Source organism: Nerophis ophidion, linkage group LG07 (assembly GCF_033978795.1).
Source record: "Nerophis ophidion isolate RoL-2023_Sa linkage group LG07, RoL_Noph_v1.0, whole genome shotgun sequence".
NCBI classification, from domain to species: domain Eukaryota; kingdom Metazoa; phylum Chordata; class Actinopteri; order Syngnathiformes; family Syngnathidae; genus Nerophis; species Nerophis ophidion.
Window position 1 is genome coordinate 74,600,221 of NC_084617.1, and position 26,044 is coordinate 74,626,264.

General features: G+C 42.5%; 1 protein-coding gene across 1 annotated transcript in view; it reads right to left on the reverse strand.

Annotated features, from left to right (window-relative positions):
• zdhhc8b (zinc finger DHHC-type palmitoyltransferase 8b) overlaps positions 1-26,044 on the reverse strand; it is a 136,103-nt gene that overhangs the window by 4,452 nt on the left and 105,607 nt on the right. Inside the window, exons 4-10 of the mRNA XM_061907104.1 lie at positions 17,045-17,217; positions 16,849-16,951; positions 11,975-12,066; positions 9,118-9,250; positions 4,158-4,263; positions 1,430-1,536; positions 289-1,361 (exon numbers count right to left, since the gene is read on the reverse strand). Of these exons, the coding sequence (XP_061763088.1) occupies positions 289-1,361; positions 1,430-1,536; positions 4,158-4,263; positions 9,118-9,250; positions 11,975-12,066; positions 16,849-16,951; positions 17,045-17,217 (1,787 nt within the window). The remainder of the gene's footprint in view (positions 1-288; positions 1,362-1,429; positions 1,537-4,157; positions 4,264-9,117; positions 9,251-11,974; positions 12,067-16,848; positions 16,952-17,044; positions 17,218-26,044) is intronic.

Sequence of the window (26,044 nt, forward strand, 5' to 3'; positions counted from 1 at the left end):
AGGATGAATACAAGAAGTACAGTGCAACACGCTTATGTTGACGCCCTCCTGGCCGGGACCTGAGCTACCGTCGACAAACTGAAAGTGAAACTAGCCATTGCCTGCACTTTGGTCGAGAATAAACACCGGCGTTGGTGCGACTGAAGCGTGTTCCACCGTACGCAAGACTTCCAATGCTACATGCTAGACAAGCAGTTAATGAAGGGGAGGGGATAGTCGAGTCACCCACCCGGACCCCGGGGTGCAGTGCATGCAAGCAGCACCAAAGGGCGACGTCAGCATTCATACCTCGGCGCTCCCAGACGAGGCGAGTCCATCCTCTCCTGGGCGCTCATGTAAGAGAGTTTCTGCTGGGAGTAGGAGGGCGAGCGGGACATGGCGGGGGAGTGGGGGTGGTGGGCGGGGGAGCGGTAGGGACCCTCGGGGCCGGAGCCCCTCCCGTGGTTGTTGTTGTTGGTGCTGCTGTGATCCGTGTGTAAGGAGCTGGAGGAAGTCCTGGGGGCGCGGCCTAAGGTGGACCCGGCCTGGCGGAGCACCGGCGTTCTCTGGCCGTAGCTCAGCCCGACCCCCATCAGGTTGTCTCTGGAGCTGCCGTAGGCCGGAGGGGTCGGGCCCCTGGAGCCGGCGCAGCGGGGCCCGTCATAGCAAGGGTTGGGCGGGAGGCCGTAGCCCACCGAGCCGCCCTCAAACCCCCCGGAGTCCTGGGCGTAGATGTGTGTGTGGGAGTGTCCACGCAGCATGTGACGCTTCTCCCGCTCCTCCCGCTCCTTGCGCTCCTGGATGGAGGCCATGATGGTCTGGGAGAGGTTGTCGTAGCGCACCGGGGACGGCTCCCGGTCGTGGAGGTGAGGGGACTGCCGGCCCACCCCCCTGCACGCCATGGCCGGACTGTAGGAGGCGGCCACCTGCTGCCGCTGCATTTCAGGCTCCCGGGCGTGGCACATCTTGGCGGGCAGGTACGGGGAGTGGAAGCCCGTCGGCGGCCCGCCGCGGTGAGCCAAGCACTCGCTGGCGGTGGGCGGAGTCGTGCTGGGGTTGAGCAGGCTGTCGTAGGACAAGCTGCCGTTGCGGTTGGAGAGCGTGTTGGGAGAGAAGACGCCCTGGTACGGCGCCGAGGCCGCGGGGTGAGGCTGCAGACCCACAAGTTGGCCCTTCTCCGAGCGATGGGCGGCCTGCTTCAAGCTCACCGTCCTCGGGGTGACCGGGTCGGCGTCCAGCTGGAAGGGCGAGGACCTGAAGGTGCGGTGGAGAGGAGCGTTGGCGTACTCTGGCAGATCCAAGTTGGGCTCCGAGCGGAAGTCGTGACCACGGATGTTCTCTTCCAGGATGGCGGCGCTCTTCTGGTCGTCCGGCATGACGATCTGAGGAACGAACAACGTTGTGGTTTTGTGCCATTACATCATCATTTTATACGGTGAAACTACCTCACCTTGTCTCCTGCTGCGTGATAGTGCACCTTCGGAACCGTGCCAAAGGACGGTCGGAACTTGTACATGGCGGGAGTGGAGGGGTGAGTCTTTGCAGACACGGAACTTTCTATGAGCACAGGGAAGGAGAGCAAATACGAAAGGCTCACACGGTATATTTGGGTATAATAAATACCATAGAGGTGTGACAAAATACATACGGTATAATAATGATAATAATAACAGTGCGCTATTTAGGACACTCAAAGGCATATCTCTTATAAAAGAATAAAATCTCAACAGTCTTGTTAACTAAACTCTGTTTGTGATGTTATTTTTTTAGTTATAAAATAACATTGTGTGTTTAATCATTTCATGTACTTGTTAAATTAAGCGCAAAAAATTTTGAACTTTGCACAAAAATTAAATAATGTTACCATGTTGAATAATTTAACACGCATATTATCAGATTTAAACTAAAAAAACATCCATTGAGGAGAATGCCAACACGGTCCTTGCACTAGTCAAAGTGTTCTGATGATGAAAGTATGTTGCTGATTTTAAGCGCCTACATGCAGCACGTCAAAGTTCTCTAATATTTTGGTTTTTAGCAAAAAATTGTGACGAACACTCTGAAGTGATTTATGTCCTTGATGTATTCCGAATGATAATCAATCAATCAATCAATCAATTATTTTTATTGTCATTGTCATAATGACACTTAAGTCATACATGTCAACGAGATTTGAATTAGATTAAACTTTAGTATTTGAAGCCGCCAGCAGAGTGTGCTGTTGTCCCCTCCCGAGTAAGCCCCAAGAGACACTGAGGGCCCTCTGGAGAGAACCTACTACAGCAGTGGTCCCCAACCTTTTTGTATCCGCTGACCGGTCAACGCTTAATAATTTGTCCCGCGGCCCAGGTGAGGTGTCCTATTTTTTTCTTTTTTTTCTTCTTTGTCATGAAAAAGGGAGTTTTTTGTGGTTGGTGCACTGTTTGTAAGTGTATATTGTGTTTTTTATGTTGATTTAATAAAAAAAAATAATAATAATAATAATTTTTTATAAATCTATTTTATATTTTTTATAAAAAATTCTTCTGCGGCCCGGTGGTTGGGGACCACTGTACTACAGCACAGGTGTCAAAGTCGTTTCCACTGAGGGCCACATCGCAGTTATGTTTGGCCCCAGAGGGCCGCGTTTAACAGTGAACACTATCATCACATCGTGTTTTTAAATACATTTTATTAGTCATTTTTCTTTAAAACTAAAATGTAAAAAAAATATGGTAAGTTGCAATAATTTCACCTTAAAATTTAGTAAATGGAAAAACTGTACTGCTGTTTTTATGGTAAAATAATTATGTGGGATCTGAGCCAAGGATGTCGCTGTGGCTTGTGCAGCCCTTTGAGACATTTGCGATTTAGGGCTATATAAGTAAACATTGATTGATTGATATGTCAACTTAAATATTGTCTAATTATGCAAAAATATATAATCAAACATTTAAACAATTTTAAAAATTGAAATATATACTAGTAATAAGGATTAGGAAGCAAGTTATCCATCAAAGTGTGGAATGTAAAAGTAGCAATAGATATGGTAAAATTGTGGAATTGACTGTGATTTTTACAGCATTTTTCGCTAAATGAAAAAAAAATTGTACTTTTTAAATTTTTTATTACCATAATAAGCTGTGGTGCTGTTTGGGATTTACAGTAATACACTGAAAATATACACTTGTTCATTTGCGGTACAAAAAACAACAACAAAACTGGCAGCTCAGTTGACAGAATTTTACTGTAAAATTTCCTTTTTTTTTTTTTTTACTGTAAGTAAAAAAAGCATTTCTACAGTAAAAATTTGGCACCTGAGCTGCCAGGTTTAAAAATTTTTTTTTTTAACCTAAAATCAACATAGTGTATATTTTTTCAATGTATTACTGTAAATGCTAAAACGACACCATAGTTTATTACAGTAAAAAAAAAAGTACGTTTTTTTTCCATTTAGAGAAAAATGCTGTTAAAACCACAGTAAATTTCACAATTTTTTCAATGAAATATATCAATACTTTTACATTGCACAATTTGATGGATAACTTGCTTCGAAATCATTATTAATAGTACAGCTCGGGGCGGTATAGCTCGGTTGGTAGAGTGGCCGTGCCAGCAACTTGAGGGTTCCAGGTTCGATCCCTGCGTCCGCCATCCTAGTCACTGCCGTTGTGTCCTTGGGCAAGACACTTTACCCACCTGCTCCCAGCGCCACCCACACTGGTTTAAATGTAACTTAGATATTGGGTTTCACTATGTAAAGTGCTTTGAGTCATTAGAGAAAAAGCGCTATATAAATATAATTCACAATTTCACATTTATTTCCATTTGAAAATGCTTTGAACGTTTGATAACATATCAGACAATATTTAAATTAACAAAATTTGCGATTGCATGGAGTACATATATTTTTTTCTCTGCCAAAATAGAAATAAAGAATACATTTAGTAAGACAAGTTGCAGTACTTTATTGATACATATTATTTCCAGGCTTTTGAGGGCCAAATAAAACGACTCTGGTTTGACACCTGTAGCATGTTAACATTAAACACTGACACCAATATCATAACACGTGCTAGTTTTTTTTCTGTTGTTCATTTCATAACAGCAACACATCAGTGCAATAACACACAGGAGTGCTGAATGACATTTATTATATTAGCATAAAGATAACATTTGGATATGTTGAGCGTACTTACCCTCACTGGAGGTCAGGTGGTTCTTCAACTGGTTGTACCTGTCAGCTTTTGGCGGCAGTGGTGGCTGACTCTCTTTGTCGTCCAGACCGTCCAGGCTGGTTTTGGACTACAGGAAGGGGAGCACAATGTCAACAACACCCGAAACACGTGGATGAGATATTGCAGTAGATTCAGAGTAAGCATTTTCTCTCTCTCCGTCAAAATAGGTTGTTTTTCTGACAGAAAACTGTCTCATTCCTTTTGGTCCTCCTATTGAGGACTTCTGGTGTAGCCTGGGACTCAGTGGCGGGCCGTGCGTTTCCCACCTAGGCCTTCAGGTTTTTCTCTCTGGCTCTCCCTTATCTCTCCTGCTTGCTTCTTTGTCTTGTCTTAACTTTTTTGTTGCCTCTTTTTGCACTACTCTCCAAACCAACTTTGGAACTATTTAGTTCGAGATGCTACCTCAGTAGAAGCATTTAAGTCTCACCTTAAAACTCATCTGTATACTCTAGCCTTTAAATAGACCTCCTTTTTAGACCAGTTGATCTGCCGCTTCTTTTCTTTCTCCTATGTCCCCCCCTCCCTTGTGGAGGGGGGCCGGTCCGATGACCATGGATGAAGTACTGACTGTCCAGAGTCGAGACCCAGGATGGACCGCTCGTCGGGACCCAGGATGGACCGCTCGCCTGTATCGGTTGGGGACATCTCTACGCTGCTGATCCGCTTGAGATGGTTTCCTGTGGACGGGACTCTCGCGGCTGTGTTGGAGCCACTATGGATTGAACTTTCACAGTATCATGTTAGACCCGCTCGACATCCATTGCTTTCGGTCCCCTAGAGGGGGGGGGGTTGCCCACATCTGAGGTCCTCTCCAAGGTTTCTCATAGTCAGCATTGTCACTGGCGTCCCACTGGATGTGAATTCTCCCTGCCCACTGGGTGTGAGTTTTCCTTGCCCTTTTGTGGGTTCTTCCGAGGATGTTGTAGTCGTAATGATTTGTGCAGTCCTTTGAGACATTTGTGATTTGGGGCTATATAAATAAACATTGATTGATTGATTGATTTAACTGGCTTCAAGGAAATTGACAAGATCTTGGGTTTAGTCCAGGGGTCACCAACGTGGAACCCGCGGGCACCAGGTAGCCCGTAAAACCAGATGAGTCGCCCGCTGGCCTGTTCTAAAAATAGCTCAAATAGCAGCTGTGGAGAGGTGGAGCCGACGGTCCGCCAAGATGGCGGCGAGGAGGCGGGGATGGCGAGCGAGCTGCGAGGCAAGCGTGTTGGGAACGATGCCACAAACAAGATCAGGTGTGTGGATCGCGCACCTGTACACGATTAACGTATCTCCTCTCACTGTATAAAAGGGGAGAAGGAGTAGAGAACGGGGCTGGTGATGGTGCGGAGCGAGAAAAACACATTCAAGGACGGAGACAAGAAGAGGCGGACTGAAGTACGTGCTGCTGAAAAGCAGACGACGGAGCGAGCAGCAGAGACGGGAGACGCAGCGGAAGAGCGACCAGACCGCAGACAAACTTTTGTGGGAAAATAAAGCAAGTCACACCTGCTTGAGGTCATGTCAACAACTTGCGATCTGATTGGTTATCGCAACTGTCTATCAACTGTATGTGTTCTCAAATTCATCCGCTAACAGTCCCGGTGACTATCCAATCACAGTCTGGGTCGCAATCAGGCTACCTAGATAGGCTACTGTCAACAACTTGCGATCTGATTGGTTATCGCAACTGTCTATCAACTGTATGTGTTCTCAAATTCATCCGCTAACGGTCCCGGTGACTATCCAATCACAGTCTCGTCAACATTAGGCTACCTAGATAGGCTACTGTCAACATTTTGTGATCTGATTGGCTATCACAACTGTCTATCAACTGTATGTGTTCTCAAATTCATCCGCTAACGGTCCCAGTGAGTATCCAATCACAGTCTGGTTCACAATCAGGCTACCTAGATAGGCTACTGTCAACAACTTGCGATCTGATTGGTTATCGCAACTGTCTATCAACTGTATGTGTTCTCAAATTCATCCGCTAACGGTCCCGGTGAGTATCCAATCACAGTCTCGTCAACATTAGGCTACCTAGATGGGCTACTCCTAACAACTTGTGATCTGATTGGCTATCACAACTGTCTATCAACTGTATGTGTTCTCAAATTCATCCGCTAACGGTCCCAGTGAGTATCCAATCACAGTCTGGTTCACAATCAGGCTACCTAGATAGGCTACTGTCAACAACTTGTGATCTGATTGGCTATCGCAACTGTCTATCAACTGTATGTGTTCTCAAATTCATCCGCTGACGGTCCCGGTGAGTATCCAATCACAGTCTCGTCAACATTAGGCTACCTAGATAGGCTACTGTCAACATTTTGTGATCTGATTGGCTATCGCAACTGTCTATCAACTGTATGTGTTCTCAAATTCATCCGCTAACGTTCCCGGTGAGTATCCAATCACAGTCTGGTTCACAATCAGGCTACCTAGTTAGGCTACTGTCAACAACTTGCGATCTGTTTGGTTATCGCAACTGTCTATCAACTGTATGTGTTCTCAAATTCATCCGCTAACGGTCCCGGTGAGTATCCAATCACAGTCTGGTTCGCAATCAGGCTACCTAGATAGGCTACTGTCAACATTTTGTGATCTGATTGGCTATCGCAACTGTCTATCAACTGTATGTGTTCTCAAATTCATCCGCTAACGGTCCCGGTGAGTATCCAATCACAGTCTCGTCAACATTAGGCTACCTAGATAGGCTACTGTCAACAACTTGCGATCTGATTGGCTATCGCAACTGTCTATCAACTGTATGTGGCCATTTACTTACAGTGCTTAGATGCCTGAATTGTCTATTCTGAAGGCTCTGGGCAGATTTGGTACAACATGGAAACATAAGCTAGCTGAATTCTGATTGGATACAAAGTAAAAGTCAAAACAACAGCAGAGTAAGACATGAAGGGAATATGAATACTTTTACATATTTAGGGAAAGTAGATTTTATTTTTAATGATGATGATTTCCGGTTGTCAGGCCAGCCTAGAAGGCCTCGCTGGCCCTGAGGACTCAGCACCGCCGTGACTCATGTTCCATCTGTTCCATCTTTCATCATCATTCATCAGCGGTGAGTACTTACACAATTTATTCAAGTGTTTGCCAACCCTCAGGTGACAAAGAAAGACTCTTTGTCCTTTCAGCCATTTTGTGCTGAAATCTGGCCGTCATTTTGTTGTTTCATTCGTCATCGTCTCTGTACACGACGTGTCCTAAGACGGCTTTTTTTAAATGTAAAATAAATTAAAAAATCAGAGTCCAATTCTTTCAGATGTGTACAACACACTACTAATATGAAGACATTTTTTTTTTGTTTGTTTTAATATATTTTCTGTAGGAGAGCAAACATGACACAAACCTTCCTAATTGTTAGAAATCCCACAGGTTATGTTCTACATGCTTCACTGATGAGAGTATTTCAAAAGCACCGTTTTGTCCTACTTATTTCAGCGATCCTTGAACGCATAGTAGCCAACCTTGAGACCTCCGATTTCGGGAGGTGGGTTGTGGGGGGCGTGGTTAAGAGGGGAGGAGCCGTAAATGTTATCGTCACATATGCATGTACAGTAGATGGCAGTATTGTCCTGTTTAAGAGCGTCACAACATTGCTGTTTACGGTAGACGAACTGCTTTACGGTAGACGAAAACGTGACTGCTGTTGTTGTGTGTTGTTGCCGGGCTGGGAGGACGTTAATGAAACTGCCTAACAATAAACCCACATAAGAAACCAAGAACTCGCCCTCAATTATTCTACAGTTATAACGTCATTGGGCGGACACGCTGTTTATATTGTGGGGAAAGCAGACGTGAAATCAGGCTGTCCTCACTCAGGTCTGCATGGAGCTGGAGGGGGCGTGGCTTCCAGCTCTGCCTGAATTTCGTGAGAAAATTTGTCTCAGGAGAGGCGCTGAATTTCGGGAGTCTCCCGGAAAATCCGGGAGGGTTGGCAAGTATGCTTGAACGCATCGGGGCGGTATTGCTCGGTTAGTAGAGTGGCCATGCCAGCAACTTGAGGGTTCCAGGTTCGATCCCTGCTTCTGCCAACCTGGTCACTGCCGTTGTGTCCTTGGGCAAGAAGACACTTTACCCACCTGCTCCCAGTGCCAACCACACTGCTTTAAATATAACTTAGATATTGGCTTTTACCATGGAAAGTGTTTTGAGTCACTAGAGAAAAAGGCTATATAAATATAATTAAAATTTAAAAAATCGTAGTTTGTCTACATGTACAACTTTCTCCGATGCTGCCACAGGTATATGTGTTTTTAATACCACTCCTCCTTTGTCTCATTTTGTCCACCAAACGTTTTTTACTGTGCATGAATGCACAAAGGTGAGCTTTGTTGATTTTTTTGATTTGCTAGAGTGCTAATCAGGCATATTTGGTCAGTGCAAATAAATCCTAACATGCTATTTTCACACTTGCCAACCCTCCCGATTTTTCCGGGAGACTCCCGAGTTTCAGTGCCCCTCCCGAAAATCTCCCAAAGCAACCATTCTCCCGAATTTGTCCCGATTTCTACCCTTAAGGGCACTGCCTTTAGCGTCCTCTACAACCTGTCGTCATGTCCACTTTTCCTACATACACACAGCGTGTCGGCCCAGTCACATAATATATGCAGCTTTTACAGACACACACAAGTGAATGCAAGGCATTCTTGGTCAACAGCCATACAGGTCACACTGAGGGTGGCCATATAAACAACTTTAACACTGTTACAAATATGTGAACCCACACCAAACAAGAATGACAAACACATTTCTGGAGAACATCTGCACCGTAACACAACATAAACACAACAGAACAAATACTCAGAACCCCTTGCAGCACTAACTCTTCCAGGACGCTACAATATACAATGAATAATAATGAATAAATAAATAAATAAGAAGCTGTGGAGTTAAAACCACTCACCTTTGAGTTGATGACGGTGCTATGGATGCCGTTGTCGTTGATCTTGATGATGATTTTCCTGTCTGAGAGTTCTGGTCTGATGAACGGGGGTTGGACTTTAACGTGGGGCTTCTTTCGTGGGTCCAACGTGTACCTGCGTGGGGAAACACTCAGACTGTTTGATTTCTGTCACGTTACTTGTCAGAATACAAGGGAGCAGGCGTTGAACAATACAGTAAAAGTACCCTATTTTTCGGACCACAAGGCGCACTTAAAATCCTTTCATTACCCTCAAAACGCGACATTTCGCCTAATAACCCGGTGCACCTAATGTACGGAATAATTCTGGTCGTGCTTACCGACCTCGAAGGTGTTTTATTTGGCACATGGCGTAATGATAAGTGTGACCAGAAGATGGCAGCCACACATAAGAGATACTCAAGTAAACAACACCAACATTTTATATGTTCCGTTGAAAATATAGAACATTACACACGGCGCTCAAAAAGCGATCATAATGTTTTAGTACGACTTTGGTAAGCTATGAAGCCACACCCCCTTGATGGATTGTACTGTATTATTATGGCTTGTGTGTAAGGTAAGACATATTATCTGCCTTGTGGGTTAGTCTGGGAAGATAAAAGGCTAGGGTAGCACACCCCGAGAGAAAAGTAAGTGCTGGTAAGCGCACCATAGGTCAGGGGTCACCAACCTTTTTGAAACCAAGAGCTATTATTGGGTACTGATTAATGCGAAGGGCTACCAGTTTGATACACACTTAAATAAATTGTATTTCTGTCTGTCATTCCGTCGTACATTTTTTTTCCTTTTACGGAATAGAGAATAAATGATGAAAAAAAGACTTAATTGAACAGTTTAAAAGAGGAGAAAACACGAAAAAAATGAAAATTTTATTTTTAAACATTCAATTTCGACTCTTTAAAATTCAAAATCCTACCGAAAAAAAGACGAGAAAAACTAGCTAATTTGAATGTTTTTGAAAAAATTAAAAAAATAATTTATGGAACATCATTAGTAATTTTTCCTGATTAAGATCAATTTTACAATTTAATGACATGTTTTAAATAGGTTAAAATCCAATCTGCACTTTGTTAGAATATATAACAAATTGGACCAAGCTATATTTCTAACAAAGACAAATCATTATTTTCCTGAACAAACATTTTAAAAGAAATTCAAAAGACTTTGAAATAAGATTTTAATTTGATTCTATAGATTTTCTAGATTTACCAGAATATTTTTTGGGAATTTTAATCATAAAAAGTTTTTAGAAATATTTCATAAATATTCTTCGTCGAAAAAACAGAAGCTAAAATGAAGAATTAAATTACAATGTATTTATTATTCTTTAAAATAAAAAAATAAATTTACTTGAACATTGATTTAATTTGTCAGGAAAGAAAAGGAAGGAATTTAAAAAGTAAAAAGGTATATATGTTTAAAAATCCTAAAATCATTTTTAAGGTTGTATTTTTTCTCTAAAATTGTCTTTCTGAAAGTAATAAGAACCAAAGTTAAAAAAATTAATGAATTTATTCAAACAAGTGAAGACCAAGTCTTTAAAATATTTTCTTGGATTTTCAAATTCTATTTGAGTTTTGTCTCTCTTAGAATTAAAAATGTCGATCAAATTGAGGCCAGCTAGCTAGTAAATAAATACAATTTAAAAAATAGAGGCAGCTCACTGGTAAGTGCTGCTATTTGAGCTATTTTTAGAACAGGCCAGCGGGCGACTCATCTGGTCCTTACGGGCGACCTGGTGCCCGCGGGCACCGCGTTGGTGACCCCTGTTATAGGCGGTCTTTGGACAAACTGGAACTCCGGCAGCCTCCTCCTATTATTATAATGTGTGTATAAGATAAGACGTATTATCTGCCGTTTTGTTTCGCAACTTTTCTCACCTTCTGGTACCTGCTGATCCATATTTGGGATCTGCATAAGTCCTGAAAATTTGCGTGCGTCCGCCTTTGTAGTCTGTGGTGACATGGTAGTCGATAAACTTCTTCTTTTTCTCTATCTAGCTATAGCTCGGTTGGTAGAGTGGCCGTGCCAGCAACTTGAGGGTTGCAGGTTCGATTCCCGCTTCCGCCATCCTAGTCACTGCCGTTGTGTCCTTGGGCAAGACACTTTACCCACCTGCTCCCAGTGCCACCCACACTGGTTTAAATGTAACTTAGATATTGGGTTTCACTATGTAAAGCGCTTTGAGTCACTAGAGAAAAGCGCTATATAAATATAATTCACTTCACATCTTCTTACGTGACATTCATCCTCCACTGTTGCTTTTTCTAATATAAAGTAGTGTAACGTTCTTACTTATATCTGTCAGTTAACTCATCATGAAAGCGCTAAAAAATACCGGTGTAGTGAGTTTACATTATTCACCCAAGGAACTTTAGTTATTAGAGAGTTCAGGTCAGACGGTTTTTCACGGGATGAAGAGTTGTTTCCGGATGAGGAGATGCTGCTCCGTTATTGATTGAAGTAAAGTCTGAACGTCATTGAAACAGTTAGCGCCATCTTTTGACACTTCTTCCACTCCCGTCCTTGCACGCTACACCGTTACATCAAAGGTGAGCCACTTAAATAAGCCCGCCCACAAAATGGCGTATCCGGAAGCTTGAAGATGATGTGTAAAACATCATCTATGCAACATTTTGAGTCAAGAACCACCATTACATGTTATGTAGACCACAAGGAAGTATGAAAATAGACCCGAACAGACCATTCATCGACAGTGCCCTATGGTCCAGAAAATACGGTAGCTGTGCTGACAAACCACATTCGCTTCTTCTTACTCATATTGTGGCAGAAAGTGGTAAACAGTGTGAACGTGTCATTCAAAGCAGCATCTTACCTCGGCGCCAGAGGACTACATAAGACAAACTCCACGTTGCCACAGCAACCTTTCGTGAAAGGATTTACTCCTCCACGAAACTTGCCCGTAACCTGAGGGACAAAAGGCCTTGTTTGTGTTTGCAATAGAAAGCTCACACACCCCCGTACATTACTTACAGTGCATCTGGAAAGTATCCAGGCGTTCACTTTTTCCACATTTTGTCATGCTTCATTCCAAAAGGGAATACATTTATGTTTGTCCTCAAAATTCTAAAGACAATACCCTATAATTACAATGTTAAAAAGCTTTTTTTTTAAATTTTGCAAATGTATTAACAATTTAAAAAAAAAAATCACATGTACATAAATAAGTACGCTGGCAAAATGCTGTGAATACTTATGTACATGTCATTTTTTATGTTTTTTATTTCTAATAAATTAGCAAAAAACACAACAAACTTTTCACATTGTCATTATGGGTTATGTGAAAAGTGTGTTGTTGGTGACACGTTGTCATTATGGGCTTCTCCTTTCTGAGCTGCTACCTTACCATGAACTGATTAATGGGAACATTATCACAATTTCAAAAGGGTTAAAAAACAATAAAAATCAGTTCCCAGTGGCTTGTTGTATTTTTTTTCAAAATTTTACCGGTCCCGGAATATCCCTAAATAAAGCTTTAAGGTACCTTTTTTCGTTCTCTCGAAGCCACTGTTCATTTCCCTGTGACGTCACACAGTGCTGCCAATGTAAACAAACAATGGCGAATACCACAGCAAGATATAGCGACATTAGCTCGGATTCAAACTCGGATTTCAGCGGCTTAAGCGATTCAAGAGATTACGCATGTATTGAAACGGATGGCTGGAGTATGAAAGTATTGAAGAAGAAACTGAAGCGATTGAGCGAATAGCTATTGACGCTATTCATAGCCATAGCATGGCCGAATAGCTGCGTTAGCATCGCCGGTAAAATGTGCGGACCAAACGATCAGGACTTTCGCATCTTGTGACACTGGAGCAACTTAAATCCGTCAATTGGTAAGTTTTTTTTCGCATTAAATGCGGGTGGAAGGAAACGTAATATAGTTGCAAATGTACATACAGTTATAGCCTAAATAGCATGTTAGCATCAATTAGCTGGCAGTCACGCCGCGACCAAATATGTCTGATTAGCACATAAGTCAACAACAACAACAAAACTCACCTTTGTGATTTCGTTGACTTAATTGTTGCAAATGCATCTGCAGGTTATCCATACATCTCTTTGCCATGTCTGTCTTAGCATCGCCGGTAAAATGTGGATACACTCCGGCACATTCAATGGGGGTCTGGCGGCAGATTTCTTGCCAGTGGTGCAACTTGAATCCCTCCCTGTGAGTGTTGTTACACCCTCCGACAACACACCGACGAGGCATGATGTCTCCAAGGTTCCAAAAAATTGTCGAAAAACGGAAACTAACAGAGCGGTGTTTGTAATGTGTTTGAGAAAATGAAAATGGCGGCTTTCTTACCTAAGCAACGTCACGTACTGATGTCATCGCTACATGAGGGCTAAACAGAAGGCGTTTAATTTGCCAAAATTCACCCATTTAGAGTTCGGAAATCGGTTAAAAAAATATATGGTCTTTTTTCTGGTATATATTGACGCTTACATAGGTCTGCTGATAATGTTCCCCTTTAAACAAGTTGAAAAACTTATTCGGGTGTTACCATTTAGTGGATTTGGAGAAGGCATTCCACAACGTGTCCCTCGGGAAGTCATGTGAGGAGGACTCTGAGAGTATGGGGTATCGGACTGTCTGAATGTGGCGGTCCTCTGCCTGTATGATTGGTGTTAGGGCTTGGTCCGCATTGCCGGCAGAAAGTCGGACCCGTTTTCAGCAAGGGTTGGATTCTGCCAGGGTTGCCCTTTGTCACCAATTGTGTTCATAACTTCTATGGACAGAGTTTCTTGGCGCAGTCAAGGCGTTGAGGGAATCCGGTTTGGTGGCTGCAGGATTAGATCTCTGCTTTTTGCTGATGATGTGGTCCTGATGGCTTCATCTGGCCAGGATCTTCAGCTCTCACTGGATCAGTTCGCAGCCGAATGTGAAGCGACTCAAATGAGAATCAGCACCTCCAAGTCCGAGTCCATGGTTCTCGCCTAAAAAGAGTGCCAACTACGGGTTGGGAAAAAAGATCTTGCCCTAAGTGGAGAAGTTAAAGTACCTAGTAGTCTTGTTCACGTTCAAGGGAAGAGTAAATCGTGAGATCGGTGCAGCGACTGCAGTAACACGGACACTTTATCCATTTGGTTTGGTAAAGAAGGTGCTGAGCCGGAAGGCGAAGCTCTCAATTTACCGGTCGATCTACGTTCCCATGCTCACTTATGGTCATTAGCTGTGGTTTATGACCTTAGAGATAGGGTGAGAAGCTCTGTCATCTGGATGGAGCTCAAAGGCTGCTGCCTTGCGACCCGACCTCGGATAAGTGGAAGAAGATGGATGCCAAGTCCGAGTCCATGGTTCTCGACTAAAAAGAGTGCCAACTATGGGTTGGGAAAAAGATCTTGCCCCAAGTGGAGAAGTTAAACTACCTAGTAGTCTTGTTCACGTTCAAGGGAAGAGTAAATCGTGAGTTGGGTACGGCACCTGCAGTAACACGGACACTTTATCCATTCGTTTTGGTAAAGAAGGCGCTGAGCCGGAAGGCGAAGCTCTCAATTTACCGGTCGATCTACGTTCCCATGCTCACTTATGGTCATTAGCTGTGGTTTATGACCTTAGAGATAGGGTGAGAAGCTCTGTCATCTGGATGGAGCTCAAAGGCTGCTGCCTTGCGACCCGACCTCGGATAAGCGGAAGAAGATGGATGCCAAGTCCGAGTCCATGGTTCTCGACTAAAAAGAGTGCCAACTACGGGTTGGGGAAAAGATCTTGCCCCAAGTGGAGAAGTTAAAGTACCTAGTAGTCTTGTTCACGTTCAAGGGAAGAGTAAATCGTGAGATCGGTGCGGCGTCTGCAGTAACACGGACACTTTATCCATTCGTTTTGGTAAAGAAGGCGCCGAGCCGGAAGGCGAAGCTCTCAATTTACCGGTCGATCTACGTTCCCATGCTCACCTATGGTCATTAGCTGTGGTTTATGACCTTGGAGATAGGGTGAGAAGCTCTGTCATCTGGATGGAGCGCAAAGGCTGCTGGCTTGCGACCCGACCTCGGATAAGCGGAAGTAGATGGATGCCAAGTCCGAGTCCATGGTTCTCGACTAAAAAGAGTGCCAACTACGGGTTGGAGAAAAGATCTTGCCCCAAGTGGAGAAGTTAAAGTAACTAGTAGTCTTGTTCACGTTCAAGGGAAGAGTAAATCGTGAGATCGGTGCGGCGTCTGCAGTAACACGGACACTTTATCCATTAGTTTTGGTAAAGAAGGCGCTGAGCCGGAAGGCGAAGCTCTCAATTTACCGGTTGATCCACGTTCCCATGCTCACCTATGGTCATTAGCTTTGGTTTATGACCTTAGAGATAGGGTGAGAAGCTCTGTCATCTGGATGGAGCGCAAAGGCTGCTGGCTTGCGACCCGACCTCGGATAAGCGGAAGAAGATGGATGCCAAATTCGAGTCCATGGTTCTCGACTAAGAAGAGTGCCAACTACGGGTTGGGAAAAAGATCTTGCCCCAAGTGGAGAAGTTAAACTACCTAGTAGTCTTGTTCACGTTCAAGGGAAGAGTAAATCGTGAGATCGGTGCGGCGTCTGCAGTAACACGGACACTTTATCCATTTGTTTTGGTAAAGAAGGCGCCGAGCCGGAAGGCGAAGCTCTCAATTTACCGGTCGATCTACGTTCCCATGCTCACCTATGGTCATTAGCTTTGGTTTATGACCTTAGAGATAGGGTGAGAAGCTCTGTCATCTCGATGGAGCTCAAAGGCCGCTGGCTTGCGACCCGACCTCGGATAAGCGGAAGAAGATGGATGCCAAGTCCGAGTCCATGGTTCTCGACTAAAAAGAGTGCCAACTACGGGTTGGGGAAAAGATATTGCCCCAAGTGGAGAAGTTAAAGTACCTAGTAGTCTTGTTTATGTTCAAGGGAAGAGTAAATCGTGAGATCGGTGCGGCGTCTGCAGTAACACGGATAATTTATCCATTTGTTTTGGTAAAGAAGGTGCTGAGCCGGAAGGCGAAGCTCTCAATTTACCGGTCGATCTACGTTCCCATGCTCACCTATGGTCATTAGCTTTGCTTTATGACCTTAGAGATAGGGTGAGAAGCTCTGTCATCTGGATGGAGCTCAAAGGCTGCTGGCTTGCGACCCGACCTCGGCTAAGCGGAAGTAGATGGATGCCAAGTCCGAGACCATGGTTCTCGACTAAAAAGAGTGCCAACTACGGGTTGGGAAAAAGATGTTGCCCCAAGTGGAGAAGTTAAAGTACCTAGTAGTCTTGTTCACGTTCAAGGGAAGAGTAAATCGTGAGATCGGTGTGGCGTATGCAGTAACATGGACACTTTATCCATTCGTTTTGGTAAAGAAGGCGCTGAGCCGGAAGGCGAAGCTCTCAATTTACCGGTCGATCTACGTTCCCATGCTCACCTATGGTCATTAGCTTTGGTTTATGACCTTAGAGATAGGGTGAGAAGATCTGTCATCTGGATGGAGCTCAAAAGCTGCTGCCTTGCGACCCGACCTCGGATAAGCGGAAGAAGATGGATCCATGGATGGCATTAAGGGCTATTTTCTGTTCAACTTTTAGAACCAAGATAATTCAACAAACCTAATGTGGAAAAAGTGAAATGCGGTAAATACTTTTCGGATGCACAGTTCATACAAGTCCAGACAATGCTGACAGGCTAATTAATGGTACTTGTAACACTTTTTCATAAATGTATTGTTATTCGTCGACTGTTACTACTCACTTGCTCATTGGTGGTTCGACCTCGAGCCACAAGCACCATGTGGAAACCTGTGAGTCCCATGACAGGAATGAAGAAAAGCCCAGCGATGCACATCACCACCAGTCTGGGCATTGAACCGTTAAGAACAAGAACATCAACTCACAAAAAAGACAAATCATGAATAGAGAAAGCAAAAGCTATGGCGAGAAGAGGATACGTGACGGTCGTGTGCAGAAGGGCCAGCCTCTCCCTGTGGTGCAGGACGAAGATAAGGCCGAAGGTGAAGACCCCCATCATGTGGATGCTCAAAGACAGCAGGAAGAGGAAGAAGTAGCGATAGTTTCTTCGTCCGATGCAGTTGTTCACCCAAGGACAGTGATGATCAAAGTCCTGTGGAGAAAGAACTTTATGTTATTTACATCAAATGATTTACAATCAGTGACTACGTGTAAGAATTAATATCTGGTGAGTCTGAAACTTGGTTTAGAACAAGGGTCTTGTCGGGTTCAAACACCGAACTATCTATTACACGAGACAAGAAGAAAGAATCACGCAGAGACCGAGTTGAATTTTACTCATGAGGAGAGAGGTATTGGGCTGTACACTCAGTTGTAGTTCCCCCTACGCTTTAAGGCACAGTCCCACGTGCTCCTCTATTTATTTGGGAGGTCCCTATTTAACATCACTGAGGCTGCAAGCAGGACCTAGCAGACACAATACATGATTATTGTGAATTGAAATGTGCTGACACTCGTAATTTCGCCTTGTCTCTGTACTCGATGTCCCTCCTTGGCTGTCAGCAGGCAGGGTCCGGAACCAAACTGCTGACAAAAGAAAACTTTGCAAAGCAAGACCACACGTTGTGTCTTTGCACAGATAGTAAAGTACAACTTCAGCACAATTGATAATAACTATAGCAACGGCCTTTAAGCATAAGAGTTGTGTGATAACTTATATATAATTATTCTAACAGGCCGCCCATGGACAGAAATTAAACTAAACTTCGAAGCCAGAAATCATGCAAGATTTAGACCCCTGGTTTAGAAGGAGCCAATACAACCTAGATCTGACAGAAGCCAGTCAGGATCTTTAAGGGACAGATAAAAAAAACTTTAAAAATAATATGTATAAGGTTTATTTGAAATAGGGACAGATACAGAAACATAGATATCTGAAACACTTATCCAATGTATGCATTAAAGTGTTTGTAGCCAAAGCTCATTTACAACACTTGTCCCCAACAACAACAACAACAACACAGATCCAACATCATTAAAATAGGAAAATAAAAAGAATAAGGCAAAGATGAGTCGATAATAATGACAATAGTAAAATAAAATACAGTTAACAAAACTGCCTTGTAGTTATGTATCAATAATTTCAATAGAACAATCAATTACAAGAAAAAGAAATATAGGGTGAAGAAAAAAAGTAGAATACATAATTAAAAAAGAAGAAAAAATTAGAAAAAACTGATACAAATAAAATTAAAGCTGCAAGCAGCGTTGGTCGGGTCCGTCTTTGGCTGCTGCCCCCGCGACTCAAAGTCGGATAAGCGTTAGAAGATGCATGGATAGTAGCTACTATTTTTATAGGGTATTGTGTGTAGAATTTTGAGGACAGAAAATAATTACCCCATTTCACATTGTCATTGTCAACTGTTAGTCCTAAGTGTCCCAATACTTTTGCCTAGTGTTGGTCCTAAGTGTCCCAATACTTTTGTCAAGTGTTGGTCCTAAGTGTCCCAATACTTTTGTCCAGATGATTAGAAGAAAAATACTTTGAAGAAGAAAAAAAAGTAAAATATAGGGAAGCAAAATAGACAGAAAAAGAATACCTAATTAAGAAAAGGTATCTAAGTCAATATACATAAAATAATCGTCTTTCTCCACATTGCACTTCAAATATTACGCCTTTCCCACATTGCAGATTTTTTGTTGGTATTTTTACATTTTTTTAAAGCATATTCTTTAATTTTTTTGGTCCTGAATTGAGCATTTTCAAGCATAAACGTGTCCAAATTAATCCAAAAGAACGACAAAAACATCAATGCTTCAGTAACATTGGCCCAAGAGACTTAACCAATCAGAAGGTGCTGTTCAATATCGTGGCCACTGATTGGCTCAGCCTCAGGCAGCATTACTATATTTTATGTTCTAGTAAGAGAGTGTCAAGGTGACTAAAGGTCGTTAGTTCGTGTCTCAAAATGTTTAAAAGGTCATAAACAGTTTTTTCATGTTCTAGCTATGAAAATATTAGATTTATAATGCATGATTCCTACTTAGTAAAGTAAGTATAATCAAATCTAGGAACTAGCAGTACTATACGTATTATATAAAATAATATTATGTATTCATAAAACAAAATACAAATATTACCACAGTAAAAGAATGACATACAGTTTAAAATTGAATACCGTATTTCCTTGAATTGCCGCCGGGGCGCTAATTAATTCAAAACCTCTTCTCACTCCGGCGCTTACCAAAGGCATGCGGTAAATTTAAGCCTGCGTTTATAAATTTGAGTGTGATGTAAGGATACCATCATGAAAAGCACATTTAATAAAAAAATCGTTATTATGGTCTTACCTTTACTTATAAATGAAGTCCATGCGCGGCTCCTTCTGATCAAAAGCATCGATAACTTGTTTATAGAAGTCTTCCTTATATTTCTTCAGTTTTAAAAGTCTCTCTGTCTCGATGGAGATCTTCGATTGAAAGTCCAGTTTAGAAAACGGTTTTATTTTAGATATGTAATCCTCCAAGTGAGAGGAAAAAATAAACGATCGCCGCTCACTCTTGCTGCTTGTTGTCACTTCTTCTGCAGCCGAGTAGTCGCCAGAAGGATCACTAGCGCCCTCTACCACCAGGAGGCGGGACTCATTTAATGACTCATATTTGACACACGCAGCTACGGTATATGAATAAAACATAGCTGCTTACTGTTCTTTTTAGCATATTCAATAGCTTGGACCTTAAATCCTACTGAATAGCTCTTAATCTTCTTCCCTTTATGCGATTTCAAATGATTGAAATCAGCCTCCTCCATTTTGAAAATGACGACAGGTGAAGTGTCACTCGTGACGTGACGAGTTTGACCCGGTGGAAATTCTAGGCATATGTTAATTATTTGGCGAAACGAGTTTGACCCGGCGGAAATTCCAGACATGCGCTAATAAAAATATTTGGCGAAACGAGTTTGACCCGGCGTTAATCCTGAGCCGGTGGTAATGCTAAGCATGCGCTAATTATTCTGTGAAACGAGTTTGACCCGGCAGTAATTCTAGGTAGGAGCATACTATATAGTGAAGTGAAGTGAATTATATTTATATAGCGCTTTTCTCTAGTGACTCAAAGCGCTTTACATACTGAAACTCAATATCTAAGTTACATTTAAACCAGTGTGGGTGGCACTCGGAGCAGGTGGGTAAAGTGTCTTGCCCATGGACACAACGGCAGTAACTAGGATGGCGGAAGCGGGGATCGAACCTGCAACCCTCAAGTTGCTGGCACAGCCACTCTACCAACCGAGCTATGACTCATATTTGACACACGCAGCTACGGTATATTAATAAAACATAGCTGCTTACTGTTCTTTTTAGCATATTCAATAGCTTGGACCTTAAATCCTACTGAATAGCTCTTAATCTTCTTCCCTTTATGCGCTTTCAAATTGTTGAAATCAGCCTCCTCCATTTTGAAAATGACGACAGGTGAAGTGTCACTCGTGACGTGACGAGTTTGACCCGGTGGAAATTCTAGGCATATGTTAATTATTTGGCGAAACGAGTTTGACCCGGCGGAAATTCCAGACATGCGCTAATAAAAATATTTGGCGAAACGAGTTTGACCCGGCGTTAATCCTGAGCCGGTGGTAATGCTAAGCATGCGCTAATTATTCTGTGAAACGAGTTTGACCCGGCAGTAATTCTAGGCAGGCGCATACTATATAGTGAAGTGAAGTGAATTATATTTATATAGCGCTTTTCTCTAGTGACTCAAAGCGCTTTACATACTGAAACTCAATATCTAAGTTACATTTAAACCAGTGTGGGTGGCACTCGGAGCAGGTGGGTAAAGTGTCTTGCCCAAGGACACAACGGCAGTAACTAGGATGGCGGAAGCGGGGATCGAACCTGCAACCCTCAAGTTGCTGGCACAGCCACTCTACCAACCGAGCTATGACTCATATTTGACACACGCAGCTACGGTATATTAATAAAACATAGCTGCTTACTGTTCTTTTTAGCATATTCAATAGCTTGGACCTTAAATCCTACTGAATAGCTCTTAATCTTCTTCCCTTTATGCGCTTTCAAATTGTTGAAATCAGCCTCCTCCATTTTGAAAATGACGACAGGTGAAGTGTCACTCGTGACGTGACGAGTTTGACCCGGTGGAAATTCTAGGCATATGTTAATTATTTGGCGAAACGAGTTTGACCCGGCGGAAATTCCAGACATGCGCTAATAAAAATATTTGGCGAAACGAGTTTGACCCGGCGTTAATCCTGAGCCGGTGGTAATGCTAAGCATGCGCTAATTATTCTGTGAAACGAGTTTGACCCGGCAGTAATTCTAGGTAGGAGCATACTATATAGTGAAGTGAAGTGAATTATATTTATATAGCGCTTTTCTCTAGTGACTCAAAGCGCTTTACATACTGAAACTCAATATCTAAGTTACATTTAAACCAGTGTGGGTGGCACTCGGAGCAGGTGGGTAAAGTGTCTTGCCCAAGGGCACAACGGCAGTAACTAGGATGGCGGAAGCGGGGATCGAACCTGCAACCCTCAAGTTGCTGGCACAGCCACTCTACCAACCGAGCTATGACTCATATTTGACACACGCAGCTACGGTATATGAATAAAACATAGCTGCTTACTGTTCTTTTTAGCATATTCAATAGCTTGGACCTTAAATCCTACTGAACAGCTCTTAATCTTCTTCCCTTTATGCGATTTCAAATTGTTGAAATCAGCCTCCTCCATTTTTGAAAATGACGACAGGTGAAGTGTCACTCGTGACGTGACGAGTTTGACCCGGTGGAAATTCCAGACATGCGCTAATAAAAATAATATTTTGCGAAACGAGTTCGACCCGGCAGTAATTCTAGGCAGGCGCATACTATATACCAGGCGGCAATTCAAGGAAATACGGTATTTGTACACAGAGTGTGGATGTTATGCTGGGAAATGAAAGTAAAGCGCTGAGGAAGAAAATGACTTGTCAGCAAGATCATTGGGTTCAAAGTTCAACTGGACTTTAGAGCGATGGAAAAAGGTCATGTGATGTATTTCCATTGTTCCAGAGTGACATCACATGAGGATATAGAGCGAGGCAGATGAAGTGATGCATGACTAGAGCGTCCACTCCTCTGCAAGCCTGTGGGGCCGACTCGGCTTCTGCTTGAGTTGCTCGGGTCAAATCTCAACAATCGAAGGCAACGTACTTCATAATGGATGGTTTTATTCCAATATTGGTACTAATGCAATCCAAACTTTATTAACAAACTTTGGGACTTTGAACAGGGACAAAAACCTTGCACCAGCTTATCTCAATGATATCATTTGTGCTCTCAGGCTCGCCAACAAATCAATCGAGTGAAGAAAAAAAAAATGGTTGACCAGAGAATAATTTGTAAATATTCAATCTTTGCAATGTAATCACTATTTTGCAAAATGATCCCATCACTCTAAATGTTTTTTTATTAGACATGTCCGATAATATTGGACCGCCGATATTATCGGCCGCTAAATGCTTTAAAATTCAATATCGCAAATTATCGGTATCGGTTTAAAAAAGTGTGAGACTTTTTAAAACGCCGCTGTGTACACGGACGTAGGGAGAAGTAGAAAGCACCAATAAACCTTAAAGGCACTGCCTTTGCGTCCTGGCCCAATCACATAATATCTACGGCTTTCCACACACACACAAGTGAATGCAAGGCATACTTGGTCAACAGCCATATGTCACGTCTACGGAATCATGTTTTGTTTTCTGTCATGTTCGGTTTGGTTTTTTGGACAATCAGTTCCTGTTCCTGCACTTCCTTGTTGGTTTTATTACCATAGCAACTCATTAGTTTTCACCTTGTCCTCATGTCACGCCCCTGTCCTCATGTCACGCCCCTGTTTTCACTAATCACCAAAGTATTATTTAAGCCTGTCTGTTTCTGTTGTTCGTCCTGGCAACATCACCTCCTTCACCACCTTCCATGCAAAAGACCCATGTTCCTTTCTCGTTACAGTAAGTGTTTTGGTTATTGAAGTGTGAAGTGTGAAGTGAATTATATTTATATAGCGCTTTTCTCAAGTGACTCAAAACGCTTTACATAGTGAAACCCAATATCTAAGTTACATTTAAACCAGTGTGGGTGGCACTGGGAGCAGGTGGGTAAAGTGTCTTGCCCAAGGACACAACGGCAGTGACTAGGATGGTGCAAGTGGGAATCGAACCCGCAACCCTCAAGTTACTGGCACGGCCACTCTACCAACCGAGCTATGCCGCCCCCATATTCATGCCATTGTGCAAGTGTTTTGTTTTATGTTCATAGTTTTGTTTCATAGCCAATTGTTTGTACCTCCTTGTGAGCGCCTTTTGTTTATTCCTTTTTTTGTAACATAGTGTAAATAAAAAATATGTACCTTCATTCACGCCTTGCTTTACTTTGCCTCGGAAAAACAATCCACGTCCTAGTCCAGGTCGTGACACCATACAGGTCCCACTGAGGGTGGCCGTATAAACAACGTTAACACTGTTACGAATATGCGCCACACTGTGAAGCCACACCAAACAAGAATGACAAACACATTTCGGGATAACATCCGCACCGTAACACAACATAAACACAACAGAAGAAATACCCAGAAACCCTTGCAGCACTAACTCTTCTGAGACGCTACAATATACATTGTCGCATTGTTTAATGCTTCCAGCGGGGCATCACAACAAAATTAGGCCTAATAATGTGTTCATTCCACAACTGTATATATCGGTTGATATCGGAATCGGTAATTAAGAGTTGGACAATATCGGATTATGGGACATCTCTAATTACAGTACATGTTGTACAAGTTGATGGTCTTCATATTGCTGCATGAAAATGTTTTAACCTTCTCGATTAGTTTAAAAAAATGTAATACTGAGCCTGCTAATCATTCTGTCATTGAGGACTTGTTATAAGGATTGGTCTTTATTGTCATTGCACAAGTACAACGAAACTTTGTTTTCAACACAAACCCTTTCAAGATGAGACAAACAAACAGTGTACGGGGTTACAGAACAGGAATGCTGATGGGTCGCCATAAGGCGCCCCGTAAAACATGGGAAAAAGGTCAAATGAGTAAAAAAATACAATCTAGACTGGGCTCCTAAGGGGGCCCAGTCTGGAGTGGGAAAATATATACATATTAAAATGTCGAGATATCTAGCAACAGAGGGGAGGGAGTGAGGGGCCATGGTGGCAGGCTGCAGCTCTTCAGGCGCTGCCCATCCTTTCGTCACCCCTATGGGATTTGCATCGAGGGCGTTGGATTGGGGGTGAGGTATGTGTTAAATTGTATAAAATATTGCTAATTTGTAGTGGTCTTTCTTGAAGTATTTGGGAAAAAAAAGATACAAAAATAAGTAAAAAAGTTGTTGGAAAATAAACAAGTGATTCAATTATAAGAAATCTTTAACGTTAATATTTATGGAACATGTCCACAAAAAAATCGAGCTGTCGACACTGAATATTGCATTGTTGCATTTCTTTTCACAGTTTATGAACTTACATTCATATTTTGTTGAAGTATTATTCAATAAATATATTTATAAAGGATTTTAGAATTGTTGCTATTTTCAGAATATTTAAGTACCCCCATTTGAGAACCACAGTTTTAAATCATTTATCGGCCGAAAATATCGGCAGTCTGATATTATCGGACATCTTTAAATGTAATTATTGTTTCTGTGCGGCCTGGCGGAAAATGTGTCACGGACCGAGACCAGACCTCATACTGGTGGTTGGGGACTAACTGATGCCTTGACCAGACAGCACAGCGCCCTCCATTGGTTCTATCCAAGTAGTGCACCTCTTTAAAGCGGGGGTCGGAAACCCGCGGCTCTAGAGCCACATTAGCGCCGCCCTAGTGGCTCTCTGGAGCTTTTTCAAAAATGTATGAAAAATGGAAAAAAATAGTTTTAATATGGTTTCTTCAGGAGGATAAACATGACAAAAACCTCTTTAATTGTTATAAAGGACACTGTTAATATTAAACATGCTTCACTGATTCGAGTATTTGGCGAGCGCTGTTTTGTCCTACTAATTTTGACGGTCCTTGAACTCACCGTAGTTTGTTTACATCAGGGGTCGGCAACCCAAAATGTTGAAAGAGCCATATTGGACCAAAAATACAAAAAACAAATCTGTCTAGAGCCGCATAAATTTAAAAGCCATAATTACATACAGATAGTGTTTATTTAATTTTATCTTATTTTATTTTAATCTTCTATTTTTTTCTCCCATGCCCCCCCGCCCTTGTTTACCTGTATCTCATCTTTTTTGTAAGGGGCGCTAGAAGCCGGCAGACCCGTCAGCGATCCTGTTCTGTCTCCCTGTAATGTTTGTCTGATCTTGAATGGGATTGTGCTGAAAATTAAAATTTTCCTGAAGGAATAAATTAAGTACTATCTAATCTATCTAATGTAATTTAATCTAATAAAATACAATGCGATGAGGTGGCGACTTGTCCAGGGTGTACCCTGCCTTCCACCCGATTGTAGCTGAGATAGGCGCCAGCGCCCCCCGCGACCCCGAAAGGGAATAAGCGGTAGAAAATGGATGGATGGAAGATACAAATTGAATTATGAGGACTTAAATGAAACTAAATGAGCTCAAATATAGCTACAAATGAGTCATAATGATGCAATATGTACATATAGCTAGCCTAAATAGCATGTTAGCATCGATTAGCTTGCAGTCCACACAAGTCAATAACATCAACAAAACTCACCTATGTGCATTCACGCACAACGTTAAAAGTTTGGTGGACAAAATGAGACAGAAAAAGAAGTGGCGTAAAACACGTCTTAGAAAGTCGGAGAAAGTTATACATGTAAACAAACTACGGTGAGTTCAAGGACCGTCGAAATGTGTAGGACAAAACGTCGCTCGCCAAATACTCGAATCAGTGAAGCATGTTTAGTATAAACAGTGTGCTTTATAACAATTAGGGA